The sequence below is a fragment of the Vicugna pacos genome, chromosome X, assembly GCF_048564905.1.
Source record: "Vicugna pacos chromosome X, VicPac4, whole genome shotgun sequence".
Taxonomy (NCBI): domain Eukaryota; kingdom Metazoa; phylum Chordata; class Mammalia; order Artiodactyla; family Camelidae; genus Vicugna; species Vicugna pacos.
This window is the reverse complement of record NC_133023.1, coordinates 50,172,225-50,189,705: the sequence shown is the minus strand read 5'-3', so window position 1 is coordinate 50,189,705 and position 17,481 is coordinate 50,172,225. Positions and strand designations below refer to the sequence as shown.

The following is a 17,481-nucleotide window of genomic DNA, read 5'->3' as shown; positions in this document are numbered from 1 at the left end:
ATGCCGCAGTCAGATGTTGCAGACTGGCCAGGCAGGAGGGCGGGTCGTGCTCCCTCCCAGCACCTCGGTCAGGGGCTGTGTTCCAGCCCGTCAGGCTGGGTGCTGCTCTCCCTCTGCCTGCGCCGCAGATAGCTCCGCTGCTCTGTGCGGCTGCGCGCTCTGCCCTGGTCGCGCTCCTCCCTAGTCGTGCTCCGCCCTGGTTGGCGCTCTGCCCTGGCCGGTGCTCCGCCCTAGTCGCGCTCCGCCCTGGTCGCGCTCCGTGGGAGGGCTCGGGGAAGACCGAGGGGTAGCCTCGTCCCTGCTCCGAGCCAAGATCCAGCTCCTTGTTTGTCTTTGTGGAGCAAGTTCTCTGAGGGACCAGGATGGAAGGATTCTATCTGCCCCGGGCTGTAGGCCCGTCTCAGTCTGGCCCTTGTGGCTGCTAAGCCCTTTGGTGTGGATTCAGGTTTCACCTCTGCCCCCACCTGGGTGCTAAGCGCCGGAGAATATGGCGGCTGTGCCTGGGCCCTGCCTCTCTTCCCCTGAAAATTTTCCGCGGGTTTTCAGAGATGGGGGAATGCACCCTTCCCCCTAGAGCACATCAACCTTGCTGTTTTATGGAGGGCCCAGGTTGTTCTGTCCTGTACACCCACAGCCATGGCGCCCAGCCCCTTGCAGTCCCCCGGAGCTGCCTCCATGCAGTCGCCCCCGTCCTCCGCCCAGCTTGTGCAGCCTGGCCCTGCCCGCCGCTGCCGGCCCGCGTCTCAGGCTGGGTGTTGGGATGCTCTGTGCCCGTTTAACTTAGTTCTGTCAGACAAGGGCTGCTCTGTACAGATCCGAGCCTCGGAGGCTCCCCCTCTGTCCCGCTGGCCTCTCAGTTGGAGAGGGGAGACCCAGCAAGAGAGCGCCAGTCCTCCTTTGCCGCTCCCTCCCCGCGGGACCCGTCCCGCTGCTTTGCCTTTTGTTCTTTCTTTTTTCCTTTTGTCCTACCAGATTTTTGGCGTCTTTATCTTTTGAAGAGGGCAATGTTCTGTCGGAGTTCCGCAGGTGCTCTGGTTGGCTGAGTGGGTCTGTAGATGTGGGTCTTGGTGTATTTGTGGGAGAGGGTGACTTACAAGCGTCCTTCTACTCTGCCATCTTACCAATCCCTCAGTACCACACTGTTTTGATTTCTGCAAAGTCATAGTAAGTTTTGAAATTGGTAAGTGTGAGTCTTCCAATTTTGTTTTTCTTTACTAAGATTTTTAAAGCTATTTTGTTGGGATTCTTTATAGTTCTCTATGGAACTATATTGGTTCATTAAGGACCAGATTTTCCCTTTCTGCAAATAGATCATTGAAATTTTGACAGCAATTGAATTAATTCTATAGATTGCTTTGGAGAGTATTGCCATCCTTTAAATGTTGTAATAGAATTATGTTTTTGTTTACTCTTTAAAATGTTTTATTATATAAGTTTCAATTGTACAGCATTTTAATATGTAACACTACAGATTATGTCTATATTCACTACAAAGTTATCCCCATCACAACTGTACTTACCATTCATCACCATACAGTTGACTTCTTTCACTCATTTTGTTCACCCTCCAAACTTCTTCTCGTTTGGTAGTCACTCATTTGATCTCTATATCTACAAATTTGTTTTTGTTTTATTTTGCTTATTTATTTTGTTGCTGTTGTTGTTTTGTTTAGAGACCACACTAAGTGAAATCATATAGTATTTGTCTTTTTCCATCTGACTTATTTCTCTTAGCATAATACCTTCAAGGTCCATTCATGTTGTTGCAAATGGCAAAATTTTATTATTTTTTATGGCTGAGTAGTATCACATTGTATATCCATGCCATATCTTTATCCATTCATCCATCAGTAGGCACTTAGTTTGTTTCCACATCTTGCTATTGTAAATAACGTCACAATAAACATAAGTATGCATAAATGTTTTTCAAGTTACTGTCTTTAAGTTCTTCAGATAAATACCCAGAAGTGAAATATAGTGGTTCTAGTCTTAACTTTTTGAGGTCTCTCCATACTGTTCTCCATAGTGGCAGCAAAAATTCATAGTTCCATCAAAAATGCAATAGAATTTCCTTTTTCCCACATTATCTCCAGTATTTGTTATTTCTTATCTTTTCAATAATAACCATTCTAACAAGTGTGATATAATATCTCATTGTGGTTTTTATTTGCATTGCCCTAAACATTAGTGACATTAAACACATTTTCATGTGCCTTTTGGCCATCTATATATCTTCTTCTGTGGGAAAAATGCCTATTCAGATTCTCTGCTGAGTTTTTTATCTGATTGTTTTGTTTTTGTTGTTGTTATCTGACATAAATCTCAAAAATGTTATCCTACAACAGTCTACCCAAGTAACAGAAATAAAAGCTAGAATAAACAAAAGGGACCTAATGAAACTTATAAGCGTCTGTACAGCAAAGGAAACCATAAGTAAAACAAAAAGACAACCTCTGGAATGGGAGAAAATTTTTACAAATGAAACCGACAAAGGCTTGATCTCCAGAATATATAAGCAGCTCATATGACTTGATAAAAAAAAAAAAACCTGTAGATTGCCTTGGACAGTGTGATCATTTTAACAATATTGATTCTTCCAATCCAAGAGCATGGGATATCTTTCCATTTTTTAAAGTCTTTAATTTCCTTCATCAATTGTTTATAGTTTTCTATGTATAATTCTTTCACCTCCTTGGTTAGATTTATTCCTAGGTATTATTTTTGGTGATATTTTAAAGGAGATTGTTTCTTTACTTTCTTTTCTGTTGATTCATCATTAGTGTAAAGAAATGCAACTAATTTTTGAACGTTAATCTTGTAACCTGCTACCTTGCTGCATTCTTCTATCAGCTCTTGTAGTTTTTGTGTCGAGCTTTTAGAGTTTTCTATATATAGAAACATGTCATCAGCACATAATGACACTTTTGCCTCTTCTTTTCCAATTTGGATCCCTTTTATTTCTCTCCCTTGACTGATTGCTGTGGCTAGGACTACCAGGACTATATTGAATAAGAGTGGTGATAGTGGGCAGCCTTGTCTTATCCCAAATTTTAGTGGGTTAATCTTTTGAGTTTTTCACTGTTGAGTAGCATACTGGCTGTAGGTTTGTCATATATAACTTTTATTATTTTGAGATATGTTCTTTTGTGAGAGTTTTTACCATAAATCAGTGTTGAATTTTATCAAATGCTTTTTCTGCATGTATTGAGATGATCATGTGGTTTTTGTCCTTTCTCTTGTTGATGTGATGTATTACATTGATTAATTTGCATATGTTGAACCACCCTTGTGTCCCAGGGATAAACTCCAGTTGATTATGATGTATAATCTTTTTTATGTGCTGTTGGATTCTATTTGCTAATATTTTGATGAGGATATTTGTATGTATATTCATCAGTGTTATTGGCCTATAAATTTCTTTTTTTGGTAGTATCTTTGCCTGGTTTTGTTGTCAGGGAGATGGTGGCTTCATTGAATAGTTTGGGAGTATTCCCTCTTTTTCAATCTTCTGGAAGAGTTTGAGAAGGACTGGTATGAGTTCTTCTTTGTATGTTTGGTAGAATTCCTAGGTGAAGCAGTCTGGTCCTGGACTTCTATTCATAGGGAGGATTTTTATTGCTAATTTGATTTCATTTTTAGTGATTGGTTTATTCAAGAAGTCAGTTTCTTTGCTGGACTGTATGTTTCCAGAAATTTGTCCATTTCCTCTAGGTTATCCATTTTGTTTGCATACAATTATTCATACTATTCTCATATGATATTCCACATTTCTATGTTATTGGTTGTAATTTCTCCATTTTCCTTTCTTATTTTGCTTCTTTATGCTCTTTTTTCTTCTTTGTGAGTTTGGCCAGAGGTTTGTCGATTTTATTTACTTTGTCAAAAAAATAGGTTTTTTTTGATGATTTTTTCAATTGTTTTTTTAACCCCTATTTTATATATTTCCTCCCTGATCTTTATTATTTCCTTCCTTCTGTTGCCTTTTAGGGTTTTTTGCTCTTCTTTTTCTAATTCTTTTAGCTGGTGGGTTAGACTGTATATTTGAGATTGTTCTTCTTTTTTGAGAAGGCCTGTATCACTATAAACTTCCCTCTTAGCACTGCCTTTGCTGTGTCCCATAAATTTTGTATGGTTGTGTTATCATTTTCATTTGTCTCATGGTATATTTAAATTTCAACTTTGATTTCATCATTGACCCATTTTTTTTAATAGCATGCTGTTTAATCTCCATGGTTTCCTATTTTTCTTCTTTGTTTCTCTGTAGTTGATTTGTAGTTTCACGGCATTGTGATCAATAAAGATGCTTGAGATAATTTCTATCTTCTTAAAATTGTTGAGGCTTCTTTTGTGCCCAAGTACATGATAAATCCTACAAAATGTTCCATGTGCACTTGAAAAGAATTTTGTCTGGAAGATTTGTCTAATGATGTTAATGCGGTGTTAAAATCTCCAACACTGGTTGTATTCCCATCAATATGCCCTTTTATCTCTGTTAGTAATTGTTTTACGTACTTAGGTGCTCCTATATTGGGTGCATATATATTAACAAGTGTAATATCCTCATTTTGTAGTACTCCTTTAGTCATTATAAAATGTCCTTCTTTATCTTTCTTTATGTGCTTTGTTTTAAAGTCTATTTTGTCTGAAATCAGTACTGCAACACCTGCTTTACTGGCTTTTCCATTTGCATGGAAAGTCCTTTTCCATCCTTTCACTCTCAATCTATATGTGTCCTTCTCCATAAAGTGGGTCTGTTGTATGCAGCATATCGAAGGTTCTTGCTTTATTATCCAGTCTGCCACTCTGTGTCTTTTGACTGGAGCATTTAGTCCATTAACATTTACAGTAATTAATGATAGATGTGTGTTTAATGCGTTTTTGAAATTATCTTTGCAGATGAATTGGTATATCCTCTTTGTTCCTTTCTTCTTCCTTTTGTGGTTTGGTAATTTTCCTTTACATTTTCATGGATTTTATTTAGTTATTGTGACTCCCTTGTAAGTTTTTGGCTTGTGGTTACCCTTTTTGTAGGTCTATTAACCCATTACTATAACTGTGTTTATTAAACTGTTAGTAATATAATCTCAACCCCATCCTAATGAGAACAATAAATTAAAAACAGAAAGAAAAAACTGTATATTTTCTTGCTTCCCTCTCCCACTCTTAATGATTTAGATTAAGTTCTTTTACAACTTCGTGTTTATGTGTAATTCATGAGATATCACCTTTCCAGTTATGAGTTTCTCATTTCTTTATCATCCTGATTCTTTTCTATTTAGAGTAGACCTTTCAATATTTCTTTTAGCATAGGTTTAGTGTTGCTAAACTCTTTTAGTTTTTGCTTATCTGTGAATTTTTTTGTCTCTCCTATTCTAAAGGATAGCCTTACTGTATAAAATATCAAAGGCTGCATCTTTTTTTCATTCAAGACTTTGAATATATCTTGCCACTCCCTTCTGGCCTATAGTGTTTGTGTAAAGAAATCAGCTGAGGGCCTTATGAGGGTTCCCTTGTAACTCACTCTTTGCTTTTCTCTTGCTGCCTTTAGGATCATATCTTTATCCTTGACTCTGGCCATCTTGATATTGATATGTCTTGGTGTGGCTCTTTTGGGGTTCTTCCTGTTTGGGACCCTCTGAGCTTCCTGTAATTAGATACCTGATTCCTCCTTTAAGTTTGGGAAGTTTTCAGTCATGATTTATTCCAATACCTTTTCAATCCATTCAATCTTTCTTTCCCTTCTGGAATCCCTATTATGCATTGATTGGCATGCTTTCTATTATCCTATAGGTCCCTTATGTTGTTTTCATTTGTTTTTATCTGTTTATGTCACAGATGTTCTGATTGGGTGTTTTCTGCTGTCCTGTCGTCTAGGTCACTTATTCATTCCTCTGCATTATCTAGTCTGCTTTGTACAGCCTTTAAATCAGTTCTCATCTCAGCCAATCTGTTTACCAATTCTACTTGTCTTTTTATAGCTTCAATTTCATTTTTGACATATTTTATATCTCTAAACACCATCTCTATTAGTTCTTTCAGTATTTTGATCACTCCTTTTTTGAAATCTTGACCTAATAGGCTATTGATGTCTATTTCATTGATCGTTCTTTCAGGGGATTTCTCTTGCTCTTTTAATTAGGAGTTGTTCCTCTGCTTCTTCATCTTGTTCATCTTTCTCTGGCACTGTGGCTTATGGAGTATCAGTTATCTATTGTGGTCCTTAAGAATTTTATTTGTTTATCTATCTAAAGCCTATGTAGGAATAAAACTTAAAACAAGTGTGAATTTTAAAAGAAGGGAGAAAAAAGTTTGAAAACAGTGTATAATCAATATTAGAAGAGCAATTTTAATCAGACTAGCAATTGAGTTGAGACGTCTTTTTAAAAACTCTTTAAAAAAAGGGGAAAAAGTTCAAAAAACAATATTTGAAACCTGTGTATAATCAATAACAGGATATCAAAACCAAGAGAAATGAAAATGAATTCAGGTGGATTTTTAAAAATAATCATAATGAAAATACTTAAAAAGAAAAATTTACAAAGATTAAAACTAGAAGTACATACAATTGTTTAGAAAATAGAAATTAAAAAGGTAATAGAAAATAGAACAGATAAAAAGGATAAATTAGAGAATTTTAAAAGAAAGGAGAAAAGGGATTTGAAAACAGTGCCTAATGAATAATAGAAGAGCAACTTGAAGCAGAATAGCAATCAGGTTGAGACGTCTTTTAAAAACCTTTAAAAAAGGAGAGAAGTGGAAAAAAATATTTGAAACCTGTGTATAATCAATAACAGGAGATCAAAATCAAGAGAAATAAGAATGAAATGAGGTGGATTTTTTAAAATAATAGTAATAATAATATTTTAAAATAAAACTTAAAGGGATTAAAACTGGGAGCACATATAATTGTCTAAAAAGTAAAAATTGAAAAGGTAATAGAAAATAGAACAGATAAAAACAGATTAAAAGGGGGGAGGGCAGTGTTCTCCTAGAGACTGTGCGCTCTTAGTCAGAAGTCTTTCTGTCTTTGCCCTGTTTCATGAATTCAGCTTGCTATTTCCAGAGGCCCTCTGTTGGCGCCCTGGTCCATGCTTTTTCCAGTGCCTGTTGGCAAGCAGATCACGCTTCCTCCCAACACTGGGTCAAGTGCAGCTCTCCTTCACTGTGGGCAGGTGGGTCACTGCCTCTCCCGATGCCACAGTCAGATACTGCAGACCAGCCCAGTATGTCGGCAGATTGCGGCCCTTCCCAGCACCACAGTCAGGTGCTGCATTCCTGCCAGGAAGGTGGGTGGCCGCCTTCCCTCTCCCAGTCCCGGTCGCTCCACTGCTCTGTGCTGCTGCTCACTCCACCTCGGGTCTGCGCTCCATAGGCGGGCTCCAGGCTCTGTCTGGCCTTTGAGGTTGCTAAGCCCTTAGGTACAGATTCAGGTTTCAGCCCCTCCCATGCCTGGGTGCTAAGTGCTGGAGGATGTGGCGGCTGTGCCTGAGCCCCACCTCTCTTCTCCTGAAAACCTTCTGCAGGTTTTCAGAGATGGGGATTTTGGCACCCTTCCCCCAGGGCATATCAGCCATGTTGTTGTATAGCCCAGGTTGTTCTGCCCTGCGTAGCCACTCATACACGGCACACAGCACCCTGCAGTCTCCCAGGGATGCCTCAGTGCACCTGCCCCAGTCCTCTGCCCGGCCAGGGCAGCCTGTCCTGGCCCCAAGCTGCCAGCTTGCATCTCGGGCTGGATGTCGCAGGGACCCTCTGTGCCTGTTTAACTTAGCTCTGTCAGTCAAGGGGTTCTCTGTACAGATCCAAGCCTTGGAGGCTCCCTGTCCATCCCACTGGCCTCTCCATTGGAGAGGGGGATGCCCAACGAAAAGCGCTATTCCTCCTTTGCTGCCATCTCTCTGCAGGACCAGTCTTGCACTGTTTTGCCTTTTCTTCTTTCTTTTTTCCATTTCTCCTACCAGATTTTTGGCGTCTTTGTCTTTTGCAGACGGCGATGTTCTGTTGGAGTTCAGCAGGTGCTCTGGTTGGCTGGGTAGGTCCATGGATGTGAGTTTTGGTGTATTTGTGGGAGAGAGTGAGCTACAAGTGTCTTACTACTCTGATATCTTGGCCTTACCCTCAGGAATGGTTTCTATTCATTGCTTTTTCACTTGTTTATGGGCTATAATAGTTTCTTTGCATATCTCATATGATTGTCGACAATTGAATTTTTAAAATAATAAGTGTGCCAAATCTGGAAATCTGAATCTCCCTGTCTCATTCCAGGGCTTGTTGTTAGCACTACTTGTTCTACTAATTGCTGTTTGTTTGTTCAGTAACTTTTATGAACTAATTCTACGTAGACTCTTGTATTCTTCGTCATAGATTGCCATTGAAGTCTCTTCTCAGTGAGCTTAGTGGTCAGCTAATGATTGGATAGATTATTTCCTTAAATACCTAGAACCAATAAATCTCCCAGGGCTCTTTTGCCTGTTGAAATATGTCTTCAGCTTTCATCCAGGAAGTTTATAACTGTGCCATAATCTTCAATTCCTGCTAATGCAGAACCTCAAGGATAGCCACAGGTAAGAACTTATGACCTTTTCATATCTTTTCTGAGCATGCACACAGCCTTATAAATGTCTGTGGCCTTCTAGATTCCCAGGAATGTGTCAGAGATTTTCAAAGTTGCAAAGACAACACTTTACACAATATTTTTCCTTTTAATTTTTTGATTAGTCTCTTGCTTACCTCAACTGTTGTCCATTGCCTCAGGCAGCTGTGTGACACATACCCCTCCCCCTGCCTGGGGAAAGTTTTAGCACTGGGTGACCAGTAAAGACAAGCTTTGTGAGTCAGGTCTTTCAAGGAACCACAATTCAGGTCAAATAAAGACAACTGCTTGGGAATTAAGTATGTTCTACTCACTCCAACACCTAGAATATTGTTAATTTTCAAGGATATTGCTGACTTCAAGGAGGGTGATAAAGCAAGTGTAAGTTAAAATGCAAAAAAAAATTGTTCTGTTCCTAACAAGACTGGGATGTTTTTCTTCCATAGTTGCTATCTGGGTTGATTCAAACCTTTGACTAATTTCCCAAAATCTAAAAGAAAAAAAGAGTTTATGAAAACTTTTTATCAGTTTTTTCATTTCTTTTATGAAGAGGTGAATATTTGGAGGTCTTTATGCTACCATTTCCACTGACATCACCCACAGCCATCTTCTTTGTAATACTTCTAAGTCCCTCTCAAGAAATGAATAGCTAAATTTCAGTTGGAAATTAGTAAAAACAAAATATATTTTCCCATCTAAATTAAAAGATTCTCTGAACTCTAGCTGTATATTCCTATGTACTCTGGGTTAAGAATCCTGCCTTGAAATAATGTGAAAAATGAGCAGATGACTGACAACTTTCCAGCATCATGAGATAAGTGTTGGGACAGGTCTAGGTATGTACCTGACTGGCCCTTACTACTTATTAATTTCCCTATGGCATTCAACTCTTCACTCAAGGGTTCTAAGACCTTTGACTGGCTTCCCTTTTCCTTGCAGACTTCTCAAAGCCACTTGAGATCAAGACTAAGGCACCCACAACCATGCAATCCCCCTTGGAAGGTGAGTTTTACTAGGGTTCTGCAGGAGTAGGAAAGGCCTTAGATGGTGTCATGGAAGCCACGGGAGGAGGCCCAATGTCATTAGATGGGTAATAAGAGGTCACTGGTTTCTTCAGAAGGAACAGAGTGATAGAGGAATGGAGATAAAAGAAAGATAGCAAGGATTTAAATGTTGTGAAGAAGTAGAATTATGAATATCTGTACCTTCTTTGTGAAAACTTCTGAGAAAAAAGGAGGGATAGAATTAGAATAATCCCATGGGAAAAGTGGGAAAGGAAACCTATGACTTCTGTTCTGCTCCTAGTCTGACTTGCTGTGGGACTTTGGGTACATTGCCTCTCCTCTATGGGCCTTTTTCCCAATATCAACAGTGAAAAACTAAAATATATCAATTTATTGTAATAGTAGTCAATGACATGGCCAGGTATCCTGGAAATCTTAGCACAGATGCCCACAGAAGGATCTCAAACTATGCAGCCACCTTCCACCTCACAGCTCCTAACTGAAAGAGAGGCCTCTAATCCTAATACTCTGTTGTCATAGCAACATCCAGAGTGAGCTCATCTTGGGGCTGGACCACTAAAGCTGATAACTACCTTGAGAAGACAAGTGCTGGGCCAGGTAAGGGCAATGTTGGGGCTTTTATTCTTCCTTCTTGGCTCTGAAATTTGCAACCAAAACTTCCTACACTGTTATACATCATTCAGCTCTGCAGATCATTACCTCTTATATGCCAGGCTATGGTCAAAGGCCCTGGAGTTGGGTCAGGTGGATGGGGTAGAGAGGGAGCGACACAGATTCAGGGATAAACAAAGTCAGAGTGGGGTTAAGGGGAGTGATAGGTGTGTTCTTAGATAGTTCTTTGTTGCAATACTAATATATTTCTCAATCATGCTAAGTAGGGGTAGAAATGGAGTTATGACTTCAGCCAGCTTTCCTAGGAAGATAGACATTGGGCCAGGTAAGTGTAGTGGCAGAGCCTCACAGCTTCAGCTCTTTACCAGGGCTCACCAAACAGCTTGCTGCTTATTTCTGATTCATCCAAAGTTTCAAGGATCCCTAAGTCACAGTCTCAGAGATCCAAACCACATAGATAAGCTCTTTGGGGTTTCACCTAGAGCCAATAGTCAGCTGGTATGCACTGATATGACTGCACTGATTGTTAAAACAATGAGACACTTCTACACTAGTTGATGATTTGATGCTTCCCTTAACTACTGAGCTCCCCATTATCACCTAGGATGCCACCTCATGGTTTTGCAGCAAAAGTACTGATGCCTAGTATAACATGGGGACATTTAAGACTCTAGATCTACAGTAGACATATGTTTTGATTGATTGTTTCTAAATAGTTTGATGACTATCACTCTTGATCTCATCCTCTGCTTTTGTGTCATTGATGGTGGACTACTTAATGCTCTTGTACTTCTCCCTTCCTAGTTGCAGAGCTTCTTGGATGTCTCTGCTCATAGCCTAAACCTGTTTTGTGTGCCATCTTTACATTGTCACCTTTGGTTTGAAAGCTTCCATAGTTCTGTGCCTCTCCCAGGGCAACATCCAGTGGGAGAAGGGAGGCTAGAATATATCTCTTGGAGTGTCGGTTTGGGAAGATGATAAGATAACCCTTGGAGGAATGGAAATTCTCAGATTTGGGGTCCGTGTCCTGTATCCTCTATTAATTTTTTCACTACTTGACTCTCTCCAATGGGGAATCTTCCCTTGATCTGTGTAATTTAATAGCTTGGGTTCTCTTAGCTCCAATCAGAGCGCCAAAGACCACAAATACCAGATTTATAGAACATAGTATTTTGGGGGCTAGAGCAAACAAAGCCAGTTTCAGCAGCAAATCCTAAGGACACTGGGATTACTTTCCCTACCCATTCATATCCCTTGACCTCACCCCCTAGATTCAGAATATTATAGCTACAAGGGCATCAGACATCATCCAATCTTTTCATTGAACTTATTGGGAAACTAAGGCATTAGTCAAAAGTTTGACTAAGGTCACTGTCTTATTCTTCTATTATTGCTAAAAAAATTACCCCAAACTTAGTGCTTTAAAATAACACAAATTTATTATCCTACACTCCTGGAGATCAGAAATCTGACACACTGGGCTAAAATCAAGGTGCATCAAGGCTGTATTCTTTCTGGAGTCTTTGGGTAATAATCAGTTTCTTTGTTGTTTCCAGTTTCTAGAGGCTGCCCTTTTTCCTTGGCTTTTGGCCCCCTTCTAGTATTTTCAAAACTAGCAATGTGGCATCCCTAAATCTCTCTCTGAAACTTCATCTTCTGTTTCCCTCTATTTTTGAAGACCCCTTGTGATTACATTGACCCCACCCAGATAATTCAAGATTATCTCCCCATCTCAACATCAGCTAATTAACAACCTTAATCTATCTGCAATCTTAATTCATCTTTACAATGTAAACATACTCACAGGTTCTGGAGATTTGGATGTGAATATCTTTGGAGCACTTATTCTGCCTACCACAGTCATACAAAAGTAAATAACAGATCCAGGACTGGAAGCCTAGTCCAGTGATTTCCTTCAGCTTTCAGGCATTATTGGGATAGGTAACCCAGGAGACTCAGTGGAAACACATTTTGAGGAGAAAGAAACTTGGGTACTTGGCCAGAGAGTGAGAAGGAAAGAATCCTTACAGCGAGAAGTAATTGATCAGAATTTCAGTAAGGTAGCATTTTTGTGATGCTGCAAAGCCACAGAACTACTTTTTCCTCTTTAAGAAAGGTTGAAATCCTCTTGTCTTGGCCTCATGTAAAGCATAGAGTCCTGGTTCAAATATCTAAGCCAACCGGCCATCAACCAGTGGGTCTGAAAGAACTTGTTTATACATGGAGTCTCTAGCTTCTCTCAAGTCTTTCTCATGGGCTTGGGGTTTTGTTTGTCTCTCTGGCCAGCTAAAAAAGGTAGGAGAAGATGTAAAATGGAAAATAAAGAGGTGTGACCTGGTCTGGGCTGATTTTTAGAGTCTCTGTTTCTGGACTCATTTTCAACCAGATATTACTTGGTCTTGTTTTGCCTCCTAGGAAAGGGACTACCTATCTTTGCCATCATTCTCATCATCTCCTTGTGCTGTTTAGTTGTAATCACCATGGCCTATATCATTCTCTGCCGGAAGACATCTCAACAGGGTGAGTGATGAGTATGACTGGGTAGGTTTTGCTCATTCATTCATTCAACAGTATAGTTGAACATAAACCCTGTATCAGGCACTGTGTTAGGCACTTCAGAGTGTCTCCAGCCTAGTTTGAGAGTGAAGGTAGGGGTCCATGGAGACAGATGTGCAAGCCAAAAAATGAGAATACAACTTCTGGAAGTTAATCCACAAATCTTGGGTACTCAACCTAGTACAGAATCTCTGGATGGGTTTTTCTAATGAGGAGGCAAGAAAAGAGAAGTCACAGCCCTTGGCCTCAAGTTGTTTACAATTTAATTAAGGGAATCAAGGTTGAAGCATGGAGTTTATTAATAACAATACAAGGCTATAAAAGCTATAGTCTCAAGACTGGAGAAGGCAATCAATGCTAAAAGGATCCAGAGAACAAGAGATTCATTTAGGGCTACAGTAATTAGCAAGGGCTTTCAGAAGGAGGTGGGACTTAGGCCAGTCCTTCGAGGATGAAAATAATTTGGAAGGGGGCAATATCCAGGAAAGAGAAACTATATGAGTAAAGGGGATAAAATCTTAAAAGATGACTGTGAGTGGGGTCAGCAATATAGAAATTCATGTAGCTAAGGGAAATGAAAATTTATTCCTGATCATAGGAGGTCTTGAATGAACAGTTAAGGAATTTGGACTTTTTTTCTCTAAGACTTGCAAAGGCATCAAAAATCACTAAAAAAAATTAAGCTGAGGAGTGACATGATGAAGGTGTAAGTGTCATTTAATAACTGTTTGCCAACAGAAGAGGAAAAAGAGAAATTTGGATGTTAATTTTTAAGTAAAACCCAACTAAACCTCAATTCCTGCTACACTAGCCATTTTAACTAGCATTAGCATATTTCTTCCTCTGTAGTAGCTCCTACTCCTGAATAGCTTGGTTTCCACGATGGGTCTCTCCATCCAAAGAAGAGAAGAGAGCCTTGAGTGTCTCATTCTCCTGGGTCTCAAGTATAAGCTCTGGTCTTGGCCAATTACCATGGCTATGACCCATGAGGCTAAACTTGGAAGTGGAGGCATCTCAAGTGGCTACAAATCTCAGGAATATTGAAAAGAAAACATCATCATAGTCTTGATGAGACTGGGTATAAACTGCAATTATATTAGATTATTTCCCTCTCAAAAATCTCCAGGGCTCCTCATGACTCAAAGGTCAAAATGTAGCATTCTATTCAAGGTCCTCTGCAATGTGGCTCTGGCTGATGTTCTCAATCCACACCATTCCCTTCTACTTATTTTCATTTCCAGTCACTGAAGTCAAACAGGCAAATAAGCCATGTACCTCATGCCTTTATGCTTTTTCCCTTCCTGGAATGCCTTCCCAGAATTCCTGCTTTCTAACCCTCTATAATGAAGACAGCCTGAGGGCATCAATTCAATTTAACATGTAGTTACTGAGTGCCTACTATGTGCCAGAGACTAGGCATATAAAAATTAAAATGACCCTGCAGTAGGGAGTTACCAGGCCAATACAGAATGTTAGACATGGAAATACAGTACTTTGTCACAAGGCAAAAGATCTGTAGCATGCTGTGTTTGCTTTGCTATGGTTTAATGTATGAATTCCCAGTTGCATCCCTGAAAGATTACAAGCCCTCTAGAGGGTAGTGCCAAGAGACATCTATCTTTGTACAAGGCTATAGAGCCTTTAAGCCTGCATGGAATGTAGATATTTCATCTCCAGAGACACTAGGGGTCAATGGTGACCTATTCCAGGATCTTTCCTGGATGCAGGGTGGGGTTGAGTTTGGGAATGACTCAGGTCATGGTCCTGACCATCAGACTAATTCAGACCCTTCCGCCTGGGCTCTGGATGGCTACCAAGTTTCCCACAAGGATTACCTGGGGATCTTTGACAAGGTTCCTGGGTAAAGAGTGGGTCCAGTTCCAGTGACCCTCCTGTTGCCACACCAAGCCCAATGTCCTGAGTCAGAGTATGCCAAAGAGGACAGTAATCATGTGTGCTCACTTTTCCTTTCCCTGGGAAATTTGCATCCCTGTGTTCCAACTCACCTTTCCAACACTTTACATTTGTTGGAAGACTGAAACATATTGAGATTCCCCTTTCTGTCTCCTCTTCTTTCACCTTTTGGTGGGTATCCAGGGTCCATGATTGGCCTTTGTCCACTCTCCGTGTAGACTTCTGACTGGTTTCTTCCTTCTTTTCTAGATGTCTGTGAAGTTACCAGGTAAGATAGCCTCTCCTCTTCCATCTTCTGACCCCTTCATTGCCCTGAATTTTGTTGCTCACTGGCATAGAAGAAAGGCGATTTGGTACAGACCAAATCTTAAGCCCAGAGGCCTTCAGGATAAGGGCACACCTTTCTTCCCTCTCTGAAGTACCTCCTGTGATTCTTTCCTGGCCCACAGAACACACAAAGTAATTTAGGTCCATCAGCCTTCTGTTCCCAGAATCCCTGGGTGGGACGCGCCTGAGGTTCAGGTGGCAAGAATTAGGGCAGAAAGGTGGGAAACCAGGGTCCCGACTTCAAATTTCTTCTCATGGGTGGTGGGCTCTTGGGCCACAGGGTGCATGCCAGAGAGGCCAGTGACTCTGGTGAAACCATGAGGGTGGCCATCTTCGTGAGTGGTTGCTCCAGTGAAGACCCAGCTTCCTAGACTCTGGGCTACAATTACTCTGATGAGCCCTGCCTGGGCCAGGAGTGCCAGATCATCACCCAGATCAACAGTGACTACGCTCACCTGCTGCACACAGTTCCCATGGATTATGAGTTTCTGGCCACCAAGGACAAGAGTGTCTGCTAAAAATGTCCTTTAGGCTAGGATCTGTTGACATAATTGCATATTTAGCTCTGGAATTTTGCACTGTCTGCCTCCCTGCTATCTTTCTTCCTGGATAGCCTAATACATCCTCCCTGCCAACATTGGGGTCCCTAGGAGTAACAGATTTCACCTAAGAAGTTACCATATGTATCTCAAGCAAGCCTGCTGCTAGGTCAGGCCCTAGCCCTTCTAGTATTCCTGCCTGGGGCTTCTGCTGCTTCTCTCCAAATACCAGAAAACAGTACCCATAGCACTAGGACTTGGTCTTCATGCCTCCAGACATCACTCAAATTTGGTCTCTTACAACCAAAAGACCAGAGGGGACCAGTTGGGTTCAGGATCACTTCCCTTTCTCCAGTGCCATATAGCTTTTAAATGAGATTGTCATACAGCAGGCCAGGGTTCAGTTCTGCTCCTGTAAGTCTAGTGCTCTGGTATTCTTTTGATGCTTAATAAACATTTAAACATAACAGTAACTTTGATAATATTGATCTTTTTTAGGGAACTACCAAGAGTGATTAAAGTGAGACTAGTTGAGATGACTGGGGCCCTGGGAGTATGGATAGCACCTTTGCTTTCATTGGTTTTTCTCCTTCCCACCGATACTACCCTTACCTCACTTCAGCAGTGGGCTGACTGGAACACAATGGATCATTGTTAAAACAGTACTCAACTGCCTTCCAGTCCCTCCCCAATCATCCTCCCAGTTCCAGCTAGATGACTCTTCCCTGATCAGGTCAATTGAAAACCTGAAAAAGAAGGAGACTTTCTTCTGTCTCAGGAGACTGGGTGCAGAGACAAAGTGCTTCCCTTATTTCCAAAGTATGGATGCATCACTCTCAAGGATTTCCACATCCTAGAATCCTAAAATCTTTGGAGTAGTTGTATTCTTCATAGAACATCTCTATCTCCTGACCCCATCTTACAATGTGGGGGTGGGGATCAGGGAAGGGAAGTCTTTCTTCTCAAGCAAGAATAGGCACTAAGAGTTTGAATGTGTGTGTGCAGGTGTGTGTGTGCAGGTGTGTGCATACATATATATTTTTAAATCAGTTTCCCTAGTGAGGACATTTTTTGGGCCAGTTCAACACTGCTTCTTTCCCCTCATGTAATCCATGTCAAATCAACTTCTTTATTTTTCATGGAAGCTGATATGTGCCACTTTTGGTTACAGTGCAACTCCTAGGTCAGCTCAGGTTTATGCAGGAGCTTCTTTTCTATAAATTGATTGCAGAAGTCAAAATAGTACACAAAAGTAAACAAAGAGTCCTTAATTTTACCACCACGAACCTGCAAAGCCCACAGTCAAAATCTCAGTGCTTTCCTCATCCCCAGATGCCGGCTTCACAGGGCTGGTAAAAGGGGCAACTTCTTCCCCATCATGCTTTCAAGCCTCTGAAACAGGGCCCCCACCCAATGGAAACCTCAGCTTCCTTCATGAAACAGCTGTGTCCAGACTCACGGCCTTTGAAAATAGCCATTATCTCTTCCCACTCCCCTTAGAGAAAGAAGTTATTGGAGCTAGGAAGAGAATTCTAGTTGCATTTCCATTGGTAAGAGGAACCCCAATCCAGAAACTTGCCCCTGTCCTCCATAGAACCTGTGCATCCCCTATCAAAGTCTCTTGTCCTAGAGATCTTAGGGATAATTGATTCTAACTCTCCCGTATTATAAATGGGGAAGTAAAGCCCAAAGAAGAAAAATGATTTGTCTAAAGTCACACACATCAAGCCGTTGGTATAGCAGAGACCAGAAGTCAAGTCTGTGGACTCCTAGGAGCATCTATTTATTGTAGCAGGAAACTTCTGAAGATCATCTATGCCCCAAAGCTGATAATTTTTTTCCATACAAGACAAGCCAGTATGTTATACGTATAGGGCTAGCCCAAAGCTGCAGGATAGGCTAAACAAAAAATGGT

At 40.8% G+C, this 17,481-nt stretch overlaps 1 protein-coding gene across 1 annotated transcript in view; it reads left to right on the top strand.

Moving 5' to 3' along the window:
* Positions 1 to 16,028, top strand: part of VSIG4 (V-set and immunoglobulin domain containing 4) — a 34,495-nt gene extending 18,467 nt beyond the window's left edge. Inside the window, exons 4-8 of the mRNA XM_015251775.3 lie at positions 9,533 to 9,595; positions 10,138 to 10,215; positions 12,646 to 12,750; positions 14,950 to 14,968; positions 15,308 to 16,028. Of these exons, the coding sequence (XP_015107261.1) occupies positions 9,533 to 9,595; positions 10,138 to 10,215; positions 12,646 to 12,750; positions 14,950 to 14,968; positions 15,308 to 15,398 (356 nt within the window). The 3' untranslated portion in view covers positions 15,399 to 16,028. The remainder of the gene's footprint in view (positions 1 to 9,532; positions 9,596 to 10,137; positions 10,216 to 12,645; positions 12,751 to 14,949; positions 14,969 to 15,307) is intronic.
* The last annotated feature ends 1,453 nt before the right edge of the window (positions 16,029 to 17,481 follow it).